General features: G+C 40.5%; 1 protein-coding gene across 1 annotated transcript in view; it reads left to right on the top strand.

Moving 5' to 3' along the window:
* Positions 1–254: 254 nt before the first annotated feature.
* The window catches only part of ACER3 (alkaline ceramidase 3), a 58893-nt gene continuing 41165 nt past the window's right edge, over positions 255–17982 (top strand). The window contains exon 1 of the mRNA XM_074816450.1: positions 255–390. Within this exon, the coding sequence (XP_074672551.1) occupies positions 288–390 (103 nt within the window). The 5' untranslated portion in view covers positions 255–287. The remainder of the gene's footprint in view (positions 391–17982) is intronic.

Below are 17982 nucleotides of genomic sequence, written 5' to 3'. Positions count from 1 at the left end.
TCCCTAAATCCGCCTTTTTCACCTCAACATTTTTCTCCCCTTCAAGTTTCCCCCCTCAGACGAGCGCGAAGCCGCCCGATGCGGCCTTCCCGCGCCCGCAGGCCGCAGCCCGTCGCCATAGCAACCGGCGGCCTCCCCCCCTCCGGCCCCGCTCCCTCCGCGGCGGCTCCTCCCCAGGCCGGGCGGGCCCAGCACCGCTCCCCGCCTGCTGCCACCGCGCTCGGCGTTCTTCCTTCTCCCTCCGCCTCCTTCCCCTTGCTCCGTTCTGGCGTGAAGCGGGCGCCGCGATGGCTCCGGCCGCTGACCGGGAGGGTTACTGGGGCCTGCCGACCTCCACCTTGGAGTGGTGCGAGGAGAACTACGCCGTCTCCTACTACATCGCCGAGTTCTGTGAGTGGCCGCTCCGGCCCCGGGGGCCGCGTCCCAGCCGCCGCCGCCGCCTCAGTCACCCCCGCCCCAGCCTTTCGTGCCCTCACCCCACTGACTAGGCCCCACGGCAGGGAAATCCCCCCCTGCTCCATGGCCCCTCTTTCCTGAGGGGGGGCAAATGGCGACGTAACGGGGCAGCTGCCCCTCAGCCAGCGCCGGCGGGTGGAAATGGGTGTTTTCCTGTCCCCTTCCCGCCCGGATCCTGTCTTGAGGAGGGGGTGGTGTAGCCCCCTCTCTCCCCGTGCCCCAGCGTGTTGTTTGGCCCCGGGCCATCCCAAGTTTGTCCCTTCGGCCCGTGTCCGAAGTGATGGTAGGGCAGGAGGAGGGTGTCCGGGGGCCTGAGGGGGTGATGGGATGTGGTGGGTCTCAGGGGGCTTGGAACTGGGGCAGGGGTGGTTGTGTGGCTCTACGTGGGTGACTGAAGAGGAGAGTTTTCACTGAAATCGTGTTCGGGGTGCTATGCTGGAAAGCTGCACAGGTCTGCAGCTCTGCTCCCTGTCAAAGGAGATGGGGAGCATCTGCCCAGCCACAGCCGGTCAAACCAAGCAGAACTGTTCAGGGAAAGCAGGGAGGGAGAAGGTATTGTACGGAAGAGACATCTTCATCCAGGAGAGACACCTTTGCCCAGCTGGTTTTTGGTGGGTCTTGACCGTCATCAGCTTGCTCTGTTGCAGGTGGTGGGAGTTAGTTCTGTTTGAAGAGTTGCTCTGTTGCAGGTGGTGGTCTTTTAGGATAGCTCAGAGCAATGGTAAGAGAACAGGCTGTTGTTTTGACCTCAAAACTCTGTTTTTCAGAGGCAGTTGGGAATTTGGATATATTCAAGCGCATTTTAGGGAAAGAAGAAGGTGCTTCGACTCCAGAGTCATCCAGCGGGTGCTTGAGAAAGGAGTATATTTGGGTAGCTGGTAAAGGATCAAGCTCTCTGTCACAAATGTTTTGCTGAAAAATGAAATATTTTTGTATCCTAGGCAGTCACTTTAAAGGGTGTAGTAGTTGCAGTTATGTGCTGCTACCTGACAGATGCCCTGTCCTATAGAAAGCTTTCACACATAAGGTAGGTGGCTGCTTTTGAAGTGTTAAGACCCTAGGAAAGTATTACTAAAGTGAGCAGGCTCACCTACCCTGAAGTGCTCGAAGTGAGCAATCTGAGGAGGCCTTTCACATAGCTGGGATGCTTCAGCAGCTCTTTGGAAGAGCTTGGCATGCAGGAGGTGGAAGGTTCTGGGTGTCCATGCCAGACTGTGACTCTTGATTACAAACACTGACATGAGCGAAGGACCAAAATGAATAGTTGTGAAAGAGTTTTCAGAGTGTGGGAATGGGAAGGAGTACAGGGTCTGAATAACAGTAGCATCGGTGGCATAGAAACTCAGAGGAAAAAGGAAGTTGGTGTGTGGATTTATGGCTGAGAAGAGGCAGGCCGGCTGAAGAGGAAAGAAAATTAAATACTCTTGAAACGAGGCAAACTTAGAAGTTTTTAAATAGAATGAGACTTTTTCAGAGTATGTATTTTTGTGTTTTCCTCATGGTGAAAAGTAATTAGTGAGATAATCCTCATAGGGAAGAGGAAGCTCTGTTACTTCACCAATGTAAAAATAAATTTGACTAGCATGTAAATTTTTGAAATAATCCCTGCATTGTTGGCCTTGTGAACTGATGCTTGTCATCTGCTTCTAGATTATGCAGGAGAAGGAAGATGAGGATGAGATTAATGGTGGGATGGAAAGGGGTGTGTGCTGAAGAAAAAGCTGCTAATTATAGAAGGTCTGGTCCCTCCTTCCAGTTTTGGTGTTTGGGACCACAGTTTGTTTGTCAGTTGCACTGAAAAAAATGTGTATAAGGGCTGTGCTGTAAATTAAAGCATTTAAATGGTCCAGCTTCAAAAAGCAAAACAATAAATAAGTCCACTTTATTTTAGGGTTAGTTTAACAGTAGATAATTTCAGAAGAGATTTCACGATGGTTTAGATTTTCTTTAGCAATAATTCTCTAACTGCACTTTCAGGGTCAGAGGAAATATTTTTTTTTTTTTAATGATATGAACCCACTGCATTTAAATCTTAGCCAGCAAAAGTTGGTTGGCAGTGTATCTTTCATAAAACAACTAAGGGGTCTTTCCCAACTTTCTCTAAAATACTTAATGTGAAGCAAATTACTTTGGAAGGTGAGAGAAACGCTACCGTGAAATCTAGTTGCTTTAGCAGAAGAGCTGAGGGTATATTCGGGGTCTGTGTGGCCCAGTGGTCTTCTGGCAGTTGCTGTGCCTTTATGGCCTCCTTACTCTATCAAAAATTCAAATTCAGAGAGCAAATGGACCAGAAAGTACAAAAATTTTTTTCTCATCTCTCTGAGTTCTCGTTGTGGTCATTTTTGATGTTGCTTGATGCTGTTTTTAAAACTCATGCCCAGCCTTTATTACTTTTTTACCTTACAAGAACAGTGAAAATCAGTTTCTGATGTCTCACTGTCTTGGTACCATGCAGTTAAGCTGATGGTATTTAAAAAATTTCCATTAAATGTTTGTTATAAATCATTTATAAGAAACTATTGGAGGCCTGAAGCTTGAAGGATACTGCAGGTCCAAATCAAATACTATGTTTTCCTTCGGTTGTGGGCTGAAAAGCCAACCTGAAAGCTTGTTGTGCAAATTACGGCTTTGTGCCGTTTAGCAATTTGTTTTTAATATGCTAATTTTAGTACAACTTGCTACATTGTGTTCCAGAAGCCTACATGCAGTTCTTTGCTATTCACTTCTTAAAGAACTGGTGTAAATGATGGCAGCTAATCAGTTGTATGTATTCAGAGAAGTGAAGGTGAGGTAAGGTGTTTCTGTAGCACTTCATATTTGCATACTCTTGATGTACCCCAAACACAATGACCTGTATTCAAAGATTCATTTTTTTAATAATGAAAAATGCTTTTTCTTGCCTTTCTGAGTCTGTACCTAGTCAGTTTTCCTCCCTTGTGGAGGTGGATGACTAACTGCTCTACATCCTTCTGTAGAATATTAAACCAACTGAAATGGAAAACCAGTTGTAAAGAATTATTTTTCCAGCTTAACTATGTTAAGCCTTAAAATGACTCTTAGATCCCTCTCTGATCAAATCTATTGTATGGCGTAGTAATTCCTTCTTCAGGGTTTCTCAGGAGTTTTGGACTGACTCCTGTGTGCTAGAGAGCAAGTAGTAGAGATGCTTTTTTTTTTTTTAACTAATCTTTCCCAGCTCCCAGTGCTTGTGTGCTGAATTACCCAAGCCTTTGTACACCAACTTAAGCAAAATAATAATAAAGAAGGAAAAAACCAGCATTCTCCCACCCAAGCAAACAGAACAAGGTCAAATGTAAGTGCTGTTCTTTAACATTAAGTGCTTAAATTTTACAGTTTACTCCTTATTTTAGCAGGGTTGATGTTTCAGGCCAGTTTAGCCCACATAGTGTTTAGTTTTGGGGGTCTGTTTTGATGTGAATGTCTCTATGACAAATGCCTTGCCCGTCTTGCATTCCCTGTCATCCCTGTGCGAAGGGTTTGTCTTGTGGAATATGAGGAGTGAATATAACTAATCTGCATAAATCTCCTTCATTGAAAATATGGAGAGTAGTATCAAGTTAAACAAATCTTTTAAATTCAAAGGAGCCCTGTGTGGTACCCAAAGGCTTATAATTCTCAGTCAGGAGAACTGTGGGGGCGAATTTGTTGTTGTTATCAACTCAGTGCTGTGTTTGAGTTTGGATCAATCTAAAGTGATGTTTCCAGGTATATGAAATATTGCCTTGAGCTATCATTGTCCATGAGTAATATGCATCATCTACCACATGACTGCTTTTGAGATAGTATATCCTTATGTTGGCATTTACAGCAGCAAGCATCTGGAATATAGCTTTGGGCTTCTCAAGGAACTGGTGAAATCGTTTCTTTCTTGGCTTCTGGTCCTGTCTCAGTACGTTCTACTATCTTCAGATAAGAAAAGATTATATTTTTTTATTATTATCAGAGTTAAATCCATTGCTTTTTGTTTTCATTAGAGAACTGGTAAACAAATATTTGTAACTGCTTTCCTTATGGGAGCCTTCGTGAGAATCTGCCCATGTTTCTAGCCACTTCTGCTGCTCTTTAAATCTTTCCTATTTTTGTTTCAGACGAGAGATTAGAGATTGAGATGACTGTTACCTGTGATGTTAGATGTGAGAGATCTCATTAACATGTAGACTGCCATCCGAGCATTCTCTGCGTTGTGAACAGTGACACAAAAATACTGGGATTTTTTTTAAGCTTTGCTTAAAGAAGACAGCTGTCAAAGATACACAGATCTCTGCTTTGCATTCGGATCATTACTTTAGAACTTAACAACTTGCAAAATTTACTTAAAGTTAGAATAATGTCATTAATATTGACTTTCGACTGCCACATACGTAGTCACCTGTTCCTCTTGGGTGTCCTGCTGTATTTTGCCTCTTTTGCCAGAGGCTTTGGAAAGCAGCCAGAGACTGTTGGGCTAGGCGCTACCCATGTGAGTTTATTATAAAATAAAGCCAACTCTGTCTGGCTTCAAGAACGCTGTTCTTTCAATAATAAAGTGGCAGGTGAAAGAAAAATCATCAGGATTAACTGGGTGTGATCAGCCCAACTGCCTGGCTGCAGCTGAATCATTTAAAGACATCATGACACAGATCAGTTCTCAAGTGTGATTTGAGAGAAGAGGATGTCACAGCCTCACAGACTTTAAGACTGAAAGGGATTTGAGTGTGTAACTTTAATGACCTAATTGCAGGAAGCCACATCGCAAGCTTCCTCTTTAAATTTATCAGGCTCCTTGAGGGAGCTCCCTCAAGTTAGGGGGGCAATACCGTGGAAAGGTAAAGGGAATATTAAACTTATTGATGGTGGCTACAAAGTCAGGTGGAGTGTACAGAACAGTGCTCAGCTGTGGGATGCTTTTTAAGAAAACACTTCTAGCTCCCTTTCTGGGCTGCAAACAAAAAGAAGTTGAAAGAGGGGTTCCTTCCTTCAAAGAATAATATAGTGGAGGTAAACTCATAAGCCAAACGGATGGTCTCTGCTTTCATGCTTTCTTACTTCTTTAATGATTGTGAGTGATTTTGAGTCAGTGGCACATACTGTAGCATTAATTTATTTCCCTTCCCAGTTTGTAAATATATATACTTGACTTAAGCCTGAAGATAATCTTGCAGCACTGTTTTAATGCCTTTTGCCACAATTAATAACTTACTTTAATTCTTCCTTTTTTTTTGTTTGTGTCTCTGCCACTTTCGAATCCATGGTGCAACTCTACCTTGCATCTCATCACAGCTTAATTTTCCATTTTTCCCAAGAGCTTTCATTGAAAGAGAGGCTCAAAGACTTTTGGAAACTCTACATTTGTCCAACCAACAGTTCTCATTTATCGCTCACTTTATGGATATGCTTAAAACTTGATGGACGCTGTGGTAACGGACCACATGTGTGTTTATCTACTAATACTTGTGTAGTTATTAAGTGACAATAAAATTCTTAAATATGGTTTAACAAAGCATTTTATTACTCTATAATTACTGCTTCATATTCAGTACTTGTACAGCTGGCAATTGGACATCTGCCACTCCAAATGGTAACAGAGCAATGGCATTTGTACGATTTAATTTTGCTTATGTGCAAACTAGGGCAGACAGGTTTATGAACTGCATGATATGAGTTTGCAGAATACATACTTGTAGCTAGAAATACAAAGATTAATGTAAAATAAATTATGGTAAAGAAACACTGCTGACTTTTAAATGCCTTTAAATGAGCCTTTAGTCACAGATAAAAAAGCTGTTGTCATAATTGAAAGAGAAAAATGTCTTTAGTTGGGGGCTTGTGTCTTTTTGTCTGTGTGTGTAACTGCTATCTGTGTAATGCATTTCCCATATTTGCTGGAGCCTTTCACAGATCAGTGGGGAAGATGTTTTTTAAACAAAAGAAAGATTTAATAATCACTGCAAAAATGTTCAAAGGAACTCTGGGAGTTGTCTCCAGTCCCAACAGCTCAGCAGTATATGGTCGTTTTATCTTGCAACATGCAAGTGCTAACACACTTGACTGTTTCTCTGACTATCTCAAAAGCTTAAAGAGGAAAACAGAAATGTTCATGGATCTTAAAAGATTAAGAAAATGCACAGAATTCTTTTATTTCAAAATATGTATCAAAAAAAGAAATTTATAATGCTAGAAGGGAACCCACTTAGAAGTGGTTATTAGGGAGAAGATACCTACCTTTGATTGGAGTTTTCTAGGCGTGGGGCTCTTTACACAAGCCTCATTAATTACAGCCATTTTTTAGTCATTAGCAGAGAAGGTGAGCTGCTGCATGAATTAAAGGTTCTTGGTTATTCTGTGGTTGTGGAAGTACTACAAAGAAGGAAGGAGGGTGTCAGGAAGAGAGAAGTTTCTAGAGAATGTTACAACTCAAAAAAAAAAAACCAGAGCAGCACTGCTTTACTGTCAGTCTTTTACTGTTAATTGATCTGAATATTCCCATATAGGCAAACTCTGGGTAGAGTCTCAGTGATTTTGCTGGGCACTGTTTACATTTAAGGTTTCAGGCACAGACCCTTTTGTGCACTTGAAAATGCAGCTGTAAAATACTTGAGGTTTTTGTGCTAACTCAAAAACCTGAACTGTCTGACCAGGATATTTTTTTTCTATCTGTTTTTACAAATGAATTTCCTTGAAGAAACACGCTGCGTATGCACTGTGATCAGTGACTGAAAAACAGACATTTTCTGAGCAATCGGTGCAGTCAGGATATGCAAGGGTCATTATTTCCCTTACAGTAAGGTGCAGTGACCTCTGACAGAATACATAGTTCAGTATGTGTGGGGTTTGGGAGGCAGAAGTAGCCCTCTCTGTCAATCCCGGCAGGGCAACGCACCCTTTGTGCCCCCTCCCAGCCTCACGAGGTTCCTCTCCAGTTCTCTGCCTTTCCAGCAACTGGTGACTCAACCTGCCCTCCACGTTGCAGGGCTTTCCTGAGGGAAATTCCAAACTTTATTTCAAAATTGAGATTAGTGTCCAGCAACATATCTGTTTCCCAGCTGTGTCCTGGGGCTTTATTTTATTTGGTTTTGCATTATTCCTTGGTTCCTTTGGACTCGTTTTCCGAATCCAGTGTCCTTGGAGTAACCCTGCAATGATGTGTGCAGAGTGTGTGTCTCTTAAAGGATCTCCAGCTAGCTTTGTGAGCAAGAGGGTATTTTCCCTTGCAGCCTAGTCCAGACATTGTTGTCCTGATTCTCCTCTCTAACCAGAGGAGCTGGAGAAGGGGACAGGAGTGTGGGCTGGTTCAGCTGGAGAAAGGTTCAGGATGTTAGTTTGAGACTTGACTTTTAGGTTTGAGGAGAAGGCAAGGCTTGGTGGTCTTTAGGCAGGAAAGCAGACAAGCAGAATTAGAAAAAGACGTCGTATTGGAGGTGAGCTGAACATCTGCCTCTACCTAACAGCACGAGGTGAGCGAAGCCAGGACAGTGTACATAACTCATACTAGCTGTGCCTCTCCCTCAGTTTCTTCCTTCACATCTGCTTTTCTGTGAGTCATGGGTGTATGGCACAGGACACCAGAGTATGTTTTGTATGAATTCCAACTAGCAGGATTTCAACTGTATCGTCATAAAACATGACCCTGGAAGGTCTCTGATTTATACAGTGTTTTAATGAGCTCATTATTTGCAGCGGAAGCTCAAGATGCTACTACCCCTTAGGCTGGATTTTTAGTAATTGCTAATTCCAATTGGATAAGGATTTTCATTTGGACAAGATCCAGCATCTAGGAATCAGATGCAGTATTAGATCAGAGAAGTCTGGTAGAGCTGCGTAGCATAGTTGAACATTAAAAATAGTCTGGACACTGACAATCTTGGGACAGAGTATTTCTGTCATTTGTTCATCAGGTTTTCTTCATCTTCCCTGGTCAGCACCATTTGTTCAGGCAGAGACCTGCCTTCCAACTGGAAAGCAGCTACTGTGATTGCTTCTAATGGGTGTTTTTACCTTACAATGAGGAAACTGAGGGATACCTGAAAAATTACTTACATGTCTTTGAGAAATAGGGTCTGCAGATCTGGCTTTCTCTGAAATCAAATGAGTCACCAATAACAGAGAGCTAAAATGACCCAGAGAACTGATTTTATTGTCACAGAGTGGAATTGCACATTTCTTCTAGGTAAAATGGGTGTATTTTTCCTCTACAAGTACTCACAGTTTGCTGTGTAAGAAATGGTATGTTTGTGTGATTCTTGTTATAGACTTGATTGCTCTTGGAGGGAGTTTCCAGTGCTGTCCTCCTGCCAGAGACTGCCAGGTCTAGCACTGGCCCCAGATGGCAGCAGAAGGAGAGCTGCAGGGGTATTTCTACAGAGATTCCCTTCATTCCTCCCACAGGATACAGATTTTTTTTTTTCAGGTTTTAAGTCTTGTAGACTTAATGAAAAAAAAATACAAAGTATATAAACTCAGAGGTGCTCCAGGTGATATTTTGCTCATGAATGAAAACTGATGCCTTTATGTTTTTGTCTTCCTTCAGGTTTTTCTTATTTTTTCAAGTCCTTTTCACAATTGTGGAAATGACCCATATAAGCAGAGAGAACTAACGTGTGCAACGTGCTGATCAGTGCATGAGTAAACAGCCTGGAAAACTGAAGAAGCAAAACATTTTTCTTTCTGGTACTAAATTGAAAAAATAAATTTAGGAAGAAGATTGGCAATGCACTTAGTGCCCTGTATCTGCAGGTCTAGCTTCTGCAAATGGCTACAGATTAATGCCATCTCCATAAAGCTCCAGCTAGCAGCAGCAGCAGTGTGGAAGTTCATGGCTTTCTTTACAAGTAACAGAGTGAAAACCAGTTGAGCGTTGCCAGTTTGTATGGCTTGAGCCTATTTTGAGCTGGTGAGTGCAGCCTCTAATAAGAATCAGCTCAATTGAATTGTGTAGATGCCTTGGGAAGCAGCAGAGAAGTGCAACGTGGTAGTGAAATCATACAGCAGATGTTGTTTTCGTTCACTTAAACAAACTGCTATGGCTTTGTGATCTGTGATATCACAGTTGCTTTTCACTTGGAGGTTTGGGGTTTGCTGGCTGCTAAATCTTTCGAGGCCCAAGTTTTATCTTCCTGTGAGGCCCTTCAGAATATAGTCTTCAGCACAGTACTCAAATGTTAAAACTCTTGAGTCCATCAGAATTTCATTTTTCTTGTCCTTTCCTTCTTTCTCTGTTGTATAGGCTGCAGAGAAATATTTTAAAGACATTTCCTTTTCTTAAACACATTCCCTTCCAAGCTCTTAGATTTTTTTTTTTTCCCCCCTGCCTTTAAACTTTTCCATGCTGATTTCCACATGGCTTTTTTATTAACTTTTTTTTCTGCTTTATGGTACTTTTTCCACACTTGTCTCAAATTTGTCCTCTGAAAGTTTCCTCTGCCAGTCTTTGGGCCACCATTTGTGCTGGGAACCTGGTTGATTTTTTGTACAGTTTTCAACTGTTTCATATCATTATTCAGTAAAACTAACTTCTGCCTGAATGCTTGCCACCCACCTTATTAACTGTTACTGTGTAGATACTATATTAAGTTACATACATAACAAAAACACAGCGTTTAAAGCTCAAACCTTCAATGTGTTGTATATCTCTTCCTGTATTTGGTTTAGATTGTGAGATATATAAGATCTGGACTTTGATCTTACTGTCTTTGTGGAGAAGAAGCTTCATTTTCCCTCTAGATAAGAAGCTTTTGCCAAGGTTTGTGGGTGGATCAGCAACTACCATTTTTTTTTCTTTTCCTTTTCAAGCAAGAACAAGAAAGTTATCTTGAAATGACAATTGGACAGTGACTAAAGAATAGAGTTGGAGTTAGAAATTTTGGACCAGGAGTGACAACCTTTGAGTCTTGGGTTAGTGAATTAAGTGGGCACTGCTGAAAGTTCTTGATGGAGGTTGTCATATTAACTGGAAAAAGTTATGAAGACTTTAGAGAAAAGAAGTGGCTACATAAAAGAGATAAAGTGGGGTATTTAGGAGTGAAGAAGAAGAGTCTGAGTCACTTCTGAGATCAGGTGCCTTTCTTTTATCACATGTTCCAGGTAGCCTTAGAATTTTTCCTGTAAAACAGTCCTGCAAAAAAGATAGATAGTAACAGATGGGATTTTCTATTAGTACTGCTGATAAGGGAGGGAATGTCACCAATCAGTGTTTGAATGGTTGCCGTGTATCTGAATCAGGCTGTGGCTGCTGACTAGTTTCATTAGTCCCACATGTTCTGTTTTGCATTTGTCACATCGCATCTCACTTTTAATTTCCTGCCATCCAAGTAGGGCAAAATGGGAAAGAATGGCATGAGTCATTAGTAGGAGAGACTTCAGTCGTGCTGGACACCCAGGGAAATCCACACTGATAGCAAGAAAGGGAGGAAAACAAGAGGATTTGAATTTTGAAGAAAGGCTACTTCAAACTAACACTACAAATATCTGTAAAAGAGCACTGGTGTGCATTATTCTCTGCCAGCTGCCATCCAGTGAGCATGTTGGGCTCTCCTAATGCACAGCTCTCCTGTCTCACAGCACAGTGCCTGGGAGGGTTCTACCAGAGCTCTGAGGTAATACCCACAGCTTACTGTGCCTCAAGTTGATATCTTTATTTGTGGTGAGGACTGGCAGATGCTGGGCTGGGTATACTCTGGTAGCTCAAAACTGGCAGCTGCCAAAAGCTGTGCTTTCTGCTCTGGACAGACCCTTAAGCTTCAAGGAGTTGGCCAGGGTGCTGACACGAATCTAGAAGAAGAAAGGTTGAAAGGAGTTAAGTATGATGAAAATTAAATGGCTGATCACTCTGACATTCTATTGGTCACTGCTTAGTTTTAGCAGTAGCTGACAAGTAAGCTTCCCCATCTCAGTTGTTTCTTCCAGTCTGACATCATCAACCTGTTTAAAATAACATTTAAAATATGTTTTATTTTGTTTTCCAGTAAAGGCTACAACAGAAGCAAATCTGCCCTTCAGCAACAAGTTTATTGCATGTAATATTCTAACTTTACATCATCTCATCCTAATCTCTTTAGACTTTGATTGCATTTTCCAGCTGTAAGCACTTGCTTTTAGTGAGCTTTCTAGATTGGTATTTCAAATGATCTGCCTGTGTCAACTGTTTTCACTTGAAATTTACTTGCAAAATCCTTCCAGGTGTACTTCAAAGTAATTGGTCTGCTTGCTATCATCTTAGGTGCACATTTATCAGGGAATTGATGCTTTCTTTTCCATGAGGCTTCCCAAACTCTTGGAAAGCAACATTAAAATATCACAGGATGGTGTATCAGCTAATTGTAATGAAAGTTTATTCCTTATAGTCCAGTTAGTTGCGGGTATCTCGGATTAGGAATAAATTTCTGTAAAGGAGCTGTGTATCGTCATATTTGTCCACGCTGTTTCCTGCAATCTCAAGAAATGGCCAAGGATAGATTCTAACACTTTTGTTACATCCTTTAATACTGTTATTTTTTGTGTAATGGTCCCTTCAAAACCCCAAGACCATTTATTAATGCTTCAGAATGCCCTGCACTTGTGACAGGCATAGGTGTGATAGGCATAGTTAGAACCACAGTAAGATAATTAGCAAAACTGGCTTCAAAAGTGAAGAACATGTCTGTTTGATTTAGCTGTTGATGTAGCTACCTTTATTCTGGCCTGTCACCTCAGAATATTTTTCCTTGCAATTGCTTTCATAATTATCTGTTAAACTGCATAGTTGGTCCTCCACATTTTGTAATCTGCCCTATTAGCCCTCTTCTGAGGAACAGCATCTCATGCAGATCTCAGATCTCAGACTTCACTCATGAAAGACTTCAAGACAGATCCCTCTTAAAAAAATAAATAAATAAATAAATCAGTCATCCTTCCTCAAAAAAAAACATCAATCCAAGTTCTGGGTCTTTAGACATTTTTTCTTAATTTGTGATAGCCTTTAAGAATTCCAGGAGGAGGAGGACGACGACAACTCCATTAAGCTAAACTTAAGTACTGGTAACAGAAACATTGTTTCTGGAAAGTACTGAGTTCTTATTCTGATGTACTTTCTACTTTGAAGCTTTGTTTAGGAGAGGTGTTCTGGTGAAGTTGTTCATTTTTATTGTGGCAGGTAAGGATGGTCTAGTGTCTAGAGGAAGTTTGGTGTTTGAAAGTCCTGGCTTCAGTTTTATGCAGGTTTCTTTGTGGCTCAGGCACCCTCTTCTAGCCTGTACTCCTCTTGCAGGGATATTGAGGGTAAGTACACAGAAGACTGGGGTTGCTCAGACACTGCAGTAATGGAGACTAAATAGGTGACAAATATGTTCTAGATTTGAGGGGGATGAGCAAAAACTTCTTAGTCCAGCAATGAATGTTTCAGTTTAAATCTGCATTATGAACACAATTGTTGGATTTCTGGGATCGCAAGGCTATCAGTTTCTTACGAAGAAACATGTGGAACTTTAAAATTTGGACTTGTGTAGTATTAGCTTTCACTCATTTATTTTTAGTATTATATACTTAAGAAGTAAGGTCAGTGTTAGTACAGTCCCCTGTTAGGTTCTAATTTTCTAGTGTCTTTACTACACAGTAGCAAAGCACTTTGCAGAGAGGTGAGGGTAAAGAAAGGATAGCTTAATTGTAACCTAGGGCAATTCAGAAGCAGTTTAATAAGTGCTTTTGTAAGACGTGCATACCAAAGAGAGGCTTGTGCATTAGAAAATACACCCACACTTTACAGGTTTGAACTGAGCTTTCTTGTGTGTGCACTTTGTTAGGAGTGTCAAGAGCTTTATTCTAATTACCTTTTGATTGTTTTGAAGAACACAAATGTAACATGAAATACTGTAATCGGAGTAAAAACATCTACAAAAATATTAGCTGAACTAGTATGATGAATGCCAAGGGAATGAATTCTGCAGCTGGAATATGAAGCGTGTAGGGCCATAAATCGGAACGTATGACTTGACATAGCATGTTGGAACTGCTCATAAATGAGCACTGGGAATAAAAATAAAATTGTATCGTTAATAATTAATTTATTTTTTTCTAAAATTACCTCATTACCCCTCCCCAATCCAGTAAATCACTGAAATGGTTTACCTCTTTAGAATGGTACCAGCGTACATTTCCATATCCTGGAAAAATGAAGGCCCGGCAAGGGAGAAGCAGCCTATAAGATGTAGAAGCACTACCCAGCACGCTGACTTTAAATACTCAAACCTCCCAGTTGGCCACCAGCTCTGCAGCAGCAATGCTGCCTTTAGTTTTTTTGGCCTTGTCCCAGCACTTTGCCTTACTGGGAGCTGCACTCTGTTGTGGCCAGGGCTGAGACGCGTGTGAGTGAAGCGCAGTGTGCTCACACTAGTGGTATGCATCTGTGTTGAGGGGGAGGCTCTCTTCCTGGCTCCTTTGCTTCCTTTCTTTGCCCGTGGTGGATTGTTTTCTTCATATATCTTGCAGCGTGTTGTCTCTTCTTTGAAATTGTTCCAGGATTTGTGGCTTCTTTTGGGAGATGTTGCTGCTGCCAAATAAACTTGACTTCTAGATGTTCTACCTAAACTTCCCTTTTCCTTCTTTCAGTCTGTTAGTGCTAATCAGAATGCTCTTCTTTAGTAATATAAATATTTTTTTTCAGTCCTTCCCCCATGTAAATCTGTTGGATTGCATGTTGTTTTCTTGTAGCTGCTGCCTGGCTAAGATTTAGGTAGCTGGTTTTTTTTGTTGGTTTTTTTGTTGGTTTTTTTTTTTAAGATCTTTCTTTTCCTTTTTAGTACTCCTGGTTGCTATATCTGACCCCTCTCTCTCATTTGTCCCTTAGTTTTTCTCATAATAGTATGCCAACATCTATACAGAGCTAGATTAATGCAGCATTCCTTTGTAATGTACTCACTTTAGCACATTTTTCTACGGTGTTTTATCTACCTTTTTAATTTTATCATTGCTATGGTCTATATGAACCTGCTCTTTAGATTTCTGATTTTATTTTAAATACCTAGGGAGATCTAATAGTCCCTCTAATAACCCATTAGCTTGAAGTGTTATTTATCTACCCATTTTTATAGTTCTTCAGGAAGCTTTCATAATGTAGCTTATACAGTTCAGTAATTGCTTCACTGTTTGTTTCCTTCAGTATTTTTCCCTTTTTTTTTTTTTTTATTAGAAATGTAGTGGCTAATACGAGTTGTAGCTGAATTGCTGAAGTTGCAACTTCAGTTAATGTCCAGGTAAACAAAATCAAGGCTTGCTTGGTATCTGGAAAGGAGAATTACAGGAGGTAAGAAATGGATCTTGTTGCTTAAAAATAAACACTTTCAACACCGCCTGCCACCATTTTTTATTTTTATTTTTTAAGTCAGCGTTGGTCCTGTGCTCCAGCTTGGAGTAATACTGTGTTGTTGTTTCACTGAATAACAGGAAGTTTATATTGATCCTTCATGCACATTAGCAAGTAAGGAGTTTAGTAATTACATATTGGCAAAATTCCCGTCGGGATGACTCTGTTTTCTCCCCTTGAGGTCCTTCTGAAATATCAAATGGAGACAGAAGTTTTCATTTCCTGACATTCTGAAGCACAGTTATTGTAGACTTTGAAGTGGAAGATATTAAAAATGGCTGGTGGAAGTGAAAATCTAATTGCTATACTGCCCTCCTGGTGATAAGCTGTAAGCGAAAACAGCACAAGATTGAAGTTAGTGGCCAAAACAGCTGATTCTGTGTAGTTGGGTCTTCTGAACAATCATGAAATGCCTGTATTTTGAAACGTCAGCGATACAAACCTCCTCTGGGTTCCAGCTTAGTTATTATCGACTGATAATATATAGCATATACTATATGGAAACTTGTTGGATTTTATTCAAATTAATTCCTCTGTTGATACTTACAATGCTGTGATAGGTGAGCTATGAAGTACTTGTATCTTAGCAAGGACTCCTGTATTAGGTCTGAATAATTTTCTTATAAGAAAGTACTCTAGATACTTCTTCAGTCTTTAAGCTGTTAGGCTATGTACTACTCCAGTTCAAATCTAATTTCCAAACACCTTTTTGTCTTTCATTGTTTCACCTTATCTGGTGCTGCTGGGCTACAGGACTACTCTTTTTATGACTTTTTTTGCTGTTATTCTCTGTGTATGTTCATCTTTCATTTCATATCCCTAGAGATCCTTCCAAGAGAAAAACCTTTCTTTAAAAGAGAGGGTACCTAATGGTAGATGGCCATGCTTTCAAATGTGCCTGACTTGCGTTGCTTCACAATTTCTTTAAATTTGGTAAATGCACAACTATCAGCGAACAACTATATATTTGGGGAAATGGAAACTTTATGAAAGTAAGGCCCTTCAAATTTGTGTACTCTGTAACTGTACCAAGCTGTCTGTATAACAGCAAGCAGTATATTGTGCCCATGTTTGCCTGTAAATACTATTTCAATACTCTTTGAGTTTTTGTCTTTGAGGTTGTCAGCCATTGTACAGATCTTTGTGCATTTATGATAATACGCATATTTTTTTAGGACTTGAAGATGACTCTGCACATGCATCGTAAAAAAGACTTGTTGGTTTTGCTGTTGTATTTGTAGAACAGGGTGCAGATGTGGTTTAACACTCATACAGCTGTCCTTCCTGTAGACAGAGGCCTGTTGAAATGATGTTTTGCATAAATTTGATTTTGTTCTGGTACCCATATGGCATTCTCTCAATGAATAAAACAGTATTTTGAAACAATGGTTTGCATTTAAACAGGCTTGAAGACTTCTATGAAAATTTGTAAGGTCAGTCACACAGTCTACATTTATCATGATCAGACATTAATTTAGCACTTTACCTAGTATCTTTTTAATCTTTGTGGACATAACCTGTTTTACTACTGTGGTAGGCCACCACATTGTGTAATCTGGTTCTTGAGTTTACTGAGCTTCACCCTGAAAGCAGGTGGGTTCATCGTGCTGCCCATTCCTGTTGGGAAGCAGTTGTAAATATCTCCTCTTCAGTGGGAAGCTTTCCTGTTAATTCTAGCCCGCATTTATTAAGGGTCAGTATTATCCTTTAGTTCACATCGCTCCCTTTCGTCCTTGGCATTTACCCATGGTATATTTACAGAGCGCAGTTTTATTCCATCCAGCTGTTGTTCTGTTAGGCTAAGTGAGCTAAGCAGTTTTCGTCCCTTCTGATGTTGTAAGCTCCTGTTCATCGCTCCCAAGTGATGCTTCTCTGCACCTGATGGGCCTTCTCTTGTATCGATAACTAGAGAGCAGTGTGTTCTACTTTTGGCTTGCATGAAGACATTACTGTTTTTCCCTGCCTCTACTGGAAATAAATTTAGGGAATTTGGTGCCTACAGTGGTGGCTTATGGTCAGTCACTCATCTGCCTCTTCAGGTGGATTAATCCTACATTTAGAATAAGGATTCATATTCGCATTGAAAGGCATGTTCTTGGCCATCATATTTAATCCCGTTCCTGTCATTTCAGTCCCTGAGTTCATTCATTTCGTCCTCCGATAATCTAGTCTGCCTTTCTGTTGACAGACCTTCTGATGATGAAGTGCTGAGAAAGCAGTCTTTGGTCACTAAGGAAAAATGAGATCATTCTGTGGACTAGTATTCAAGGAATCCAGTATTGAAATATAAGCATACTGCACAGAGTTAAATCCACGTCCATCCATGTGCATTCATCTAATTTCTGATATGCTATATTTCTTACAGGCATAACCAATAATCTCTTCTTTAATTATTTTGCATACCTTCTGCCTCATGCCTTAGTTGCAAGTTCTCCAATCCCTGGTTTGTCCCAAGGAGATCTGCTGCATTTTTTTTCCTTTTTTTTAAAAAAAAAAATAGTGAAAAAGAAAAATATTAGGTTTCCTGACAGTTTAACAAAAAAGGAAGTGAAACAAGTTTTGAAGGAAATAGATAGTGAAGTTGAAAATAGGAAAAAAGTTAATTAACTTTAGAGTTATGGGTCTGTAGTTGTGTCACCTTTTCCTTCTTTCTTCGTATTGTTTGCTAATCTCTGTGCATATCCCACTGCCGTTTTTTGATGGAATTAGTAAAAATCCCTTTTAATGAATTTATAAGCTGTTCTATGTGAGGATAATCCTGTAAAGACTGGCTAGACTTTTATGAAATACGCACTCCTAGGGACCTTGGGTTTGAAAGAGGCCTTGTAGTTTTTGTTCTTGAAAGAAGTAATTTTGCTAGCAGAACACCAGAGGACTTCATTGTTTCCCCACCCCCATTTCCCTTTTTAAAAAATCTGCACAACTTTCAATAAGTATGTTTTGCAAATAGGCTTGCTTAATCCATGCTATAAATGTTCTGAATAATATGGGCCAAAAAGTGCAGAGAAGGAGTGGCAGGAATTTACAGCTAGATTAGGTCTACGGTATTTCCTCTCTCAGCAAGATGGTCCTAGATTAAACACTCGTAAATTTTCCATAATTTAACATAATTATAGTTTTACAGGAAGCGTTGAAACCTTCTCTTTCCTACAGAAGAATCTGTTTTCTACATTCTTACATCCATCTGAAGTCTC

The sequence above is a fragment of the Strix aluco genome, chromosome 2, assembly GCF_031877795.1.
Source record: "Strix aluco isolate bStrAlu1 chromosome 2, bStrAlu1.hap1, whole genome shotgun sequence".
Classification (NCBI taxonomy): domain Eukaryota; kingdom Metazoa; phylum Chordata; class Aves; order Strigiformes; family Strigidae; genus Strix; species Strix aluco.
Note: the sequence above shows the minus strand (reverse complement) of the source record. Positions and strands in the feature narration are given on the sequence as shown.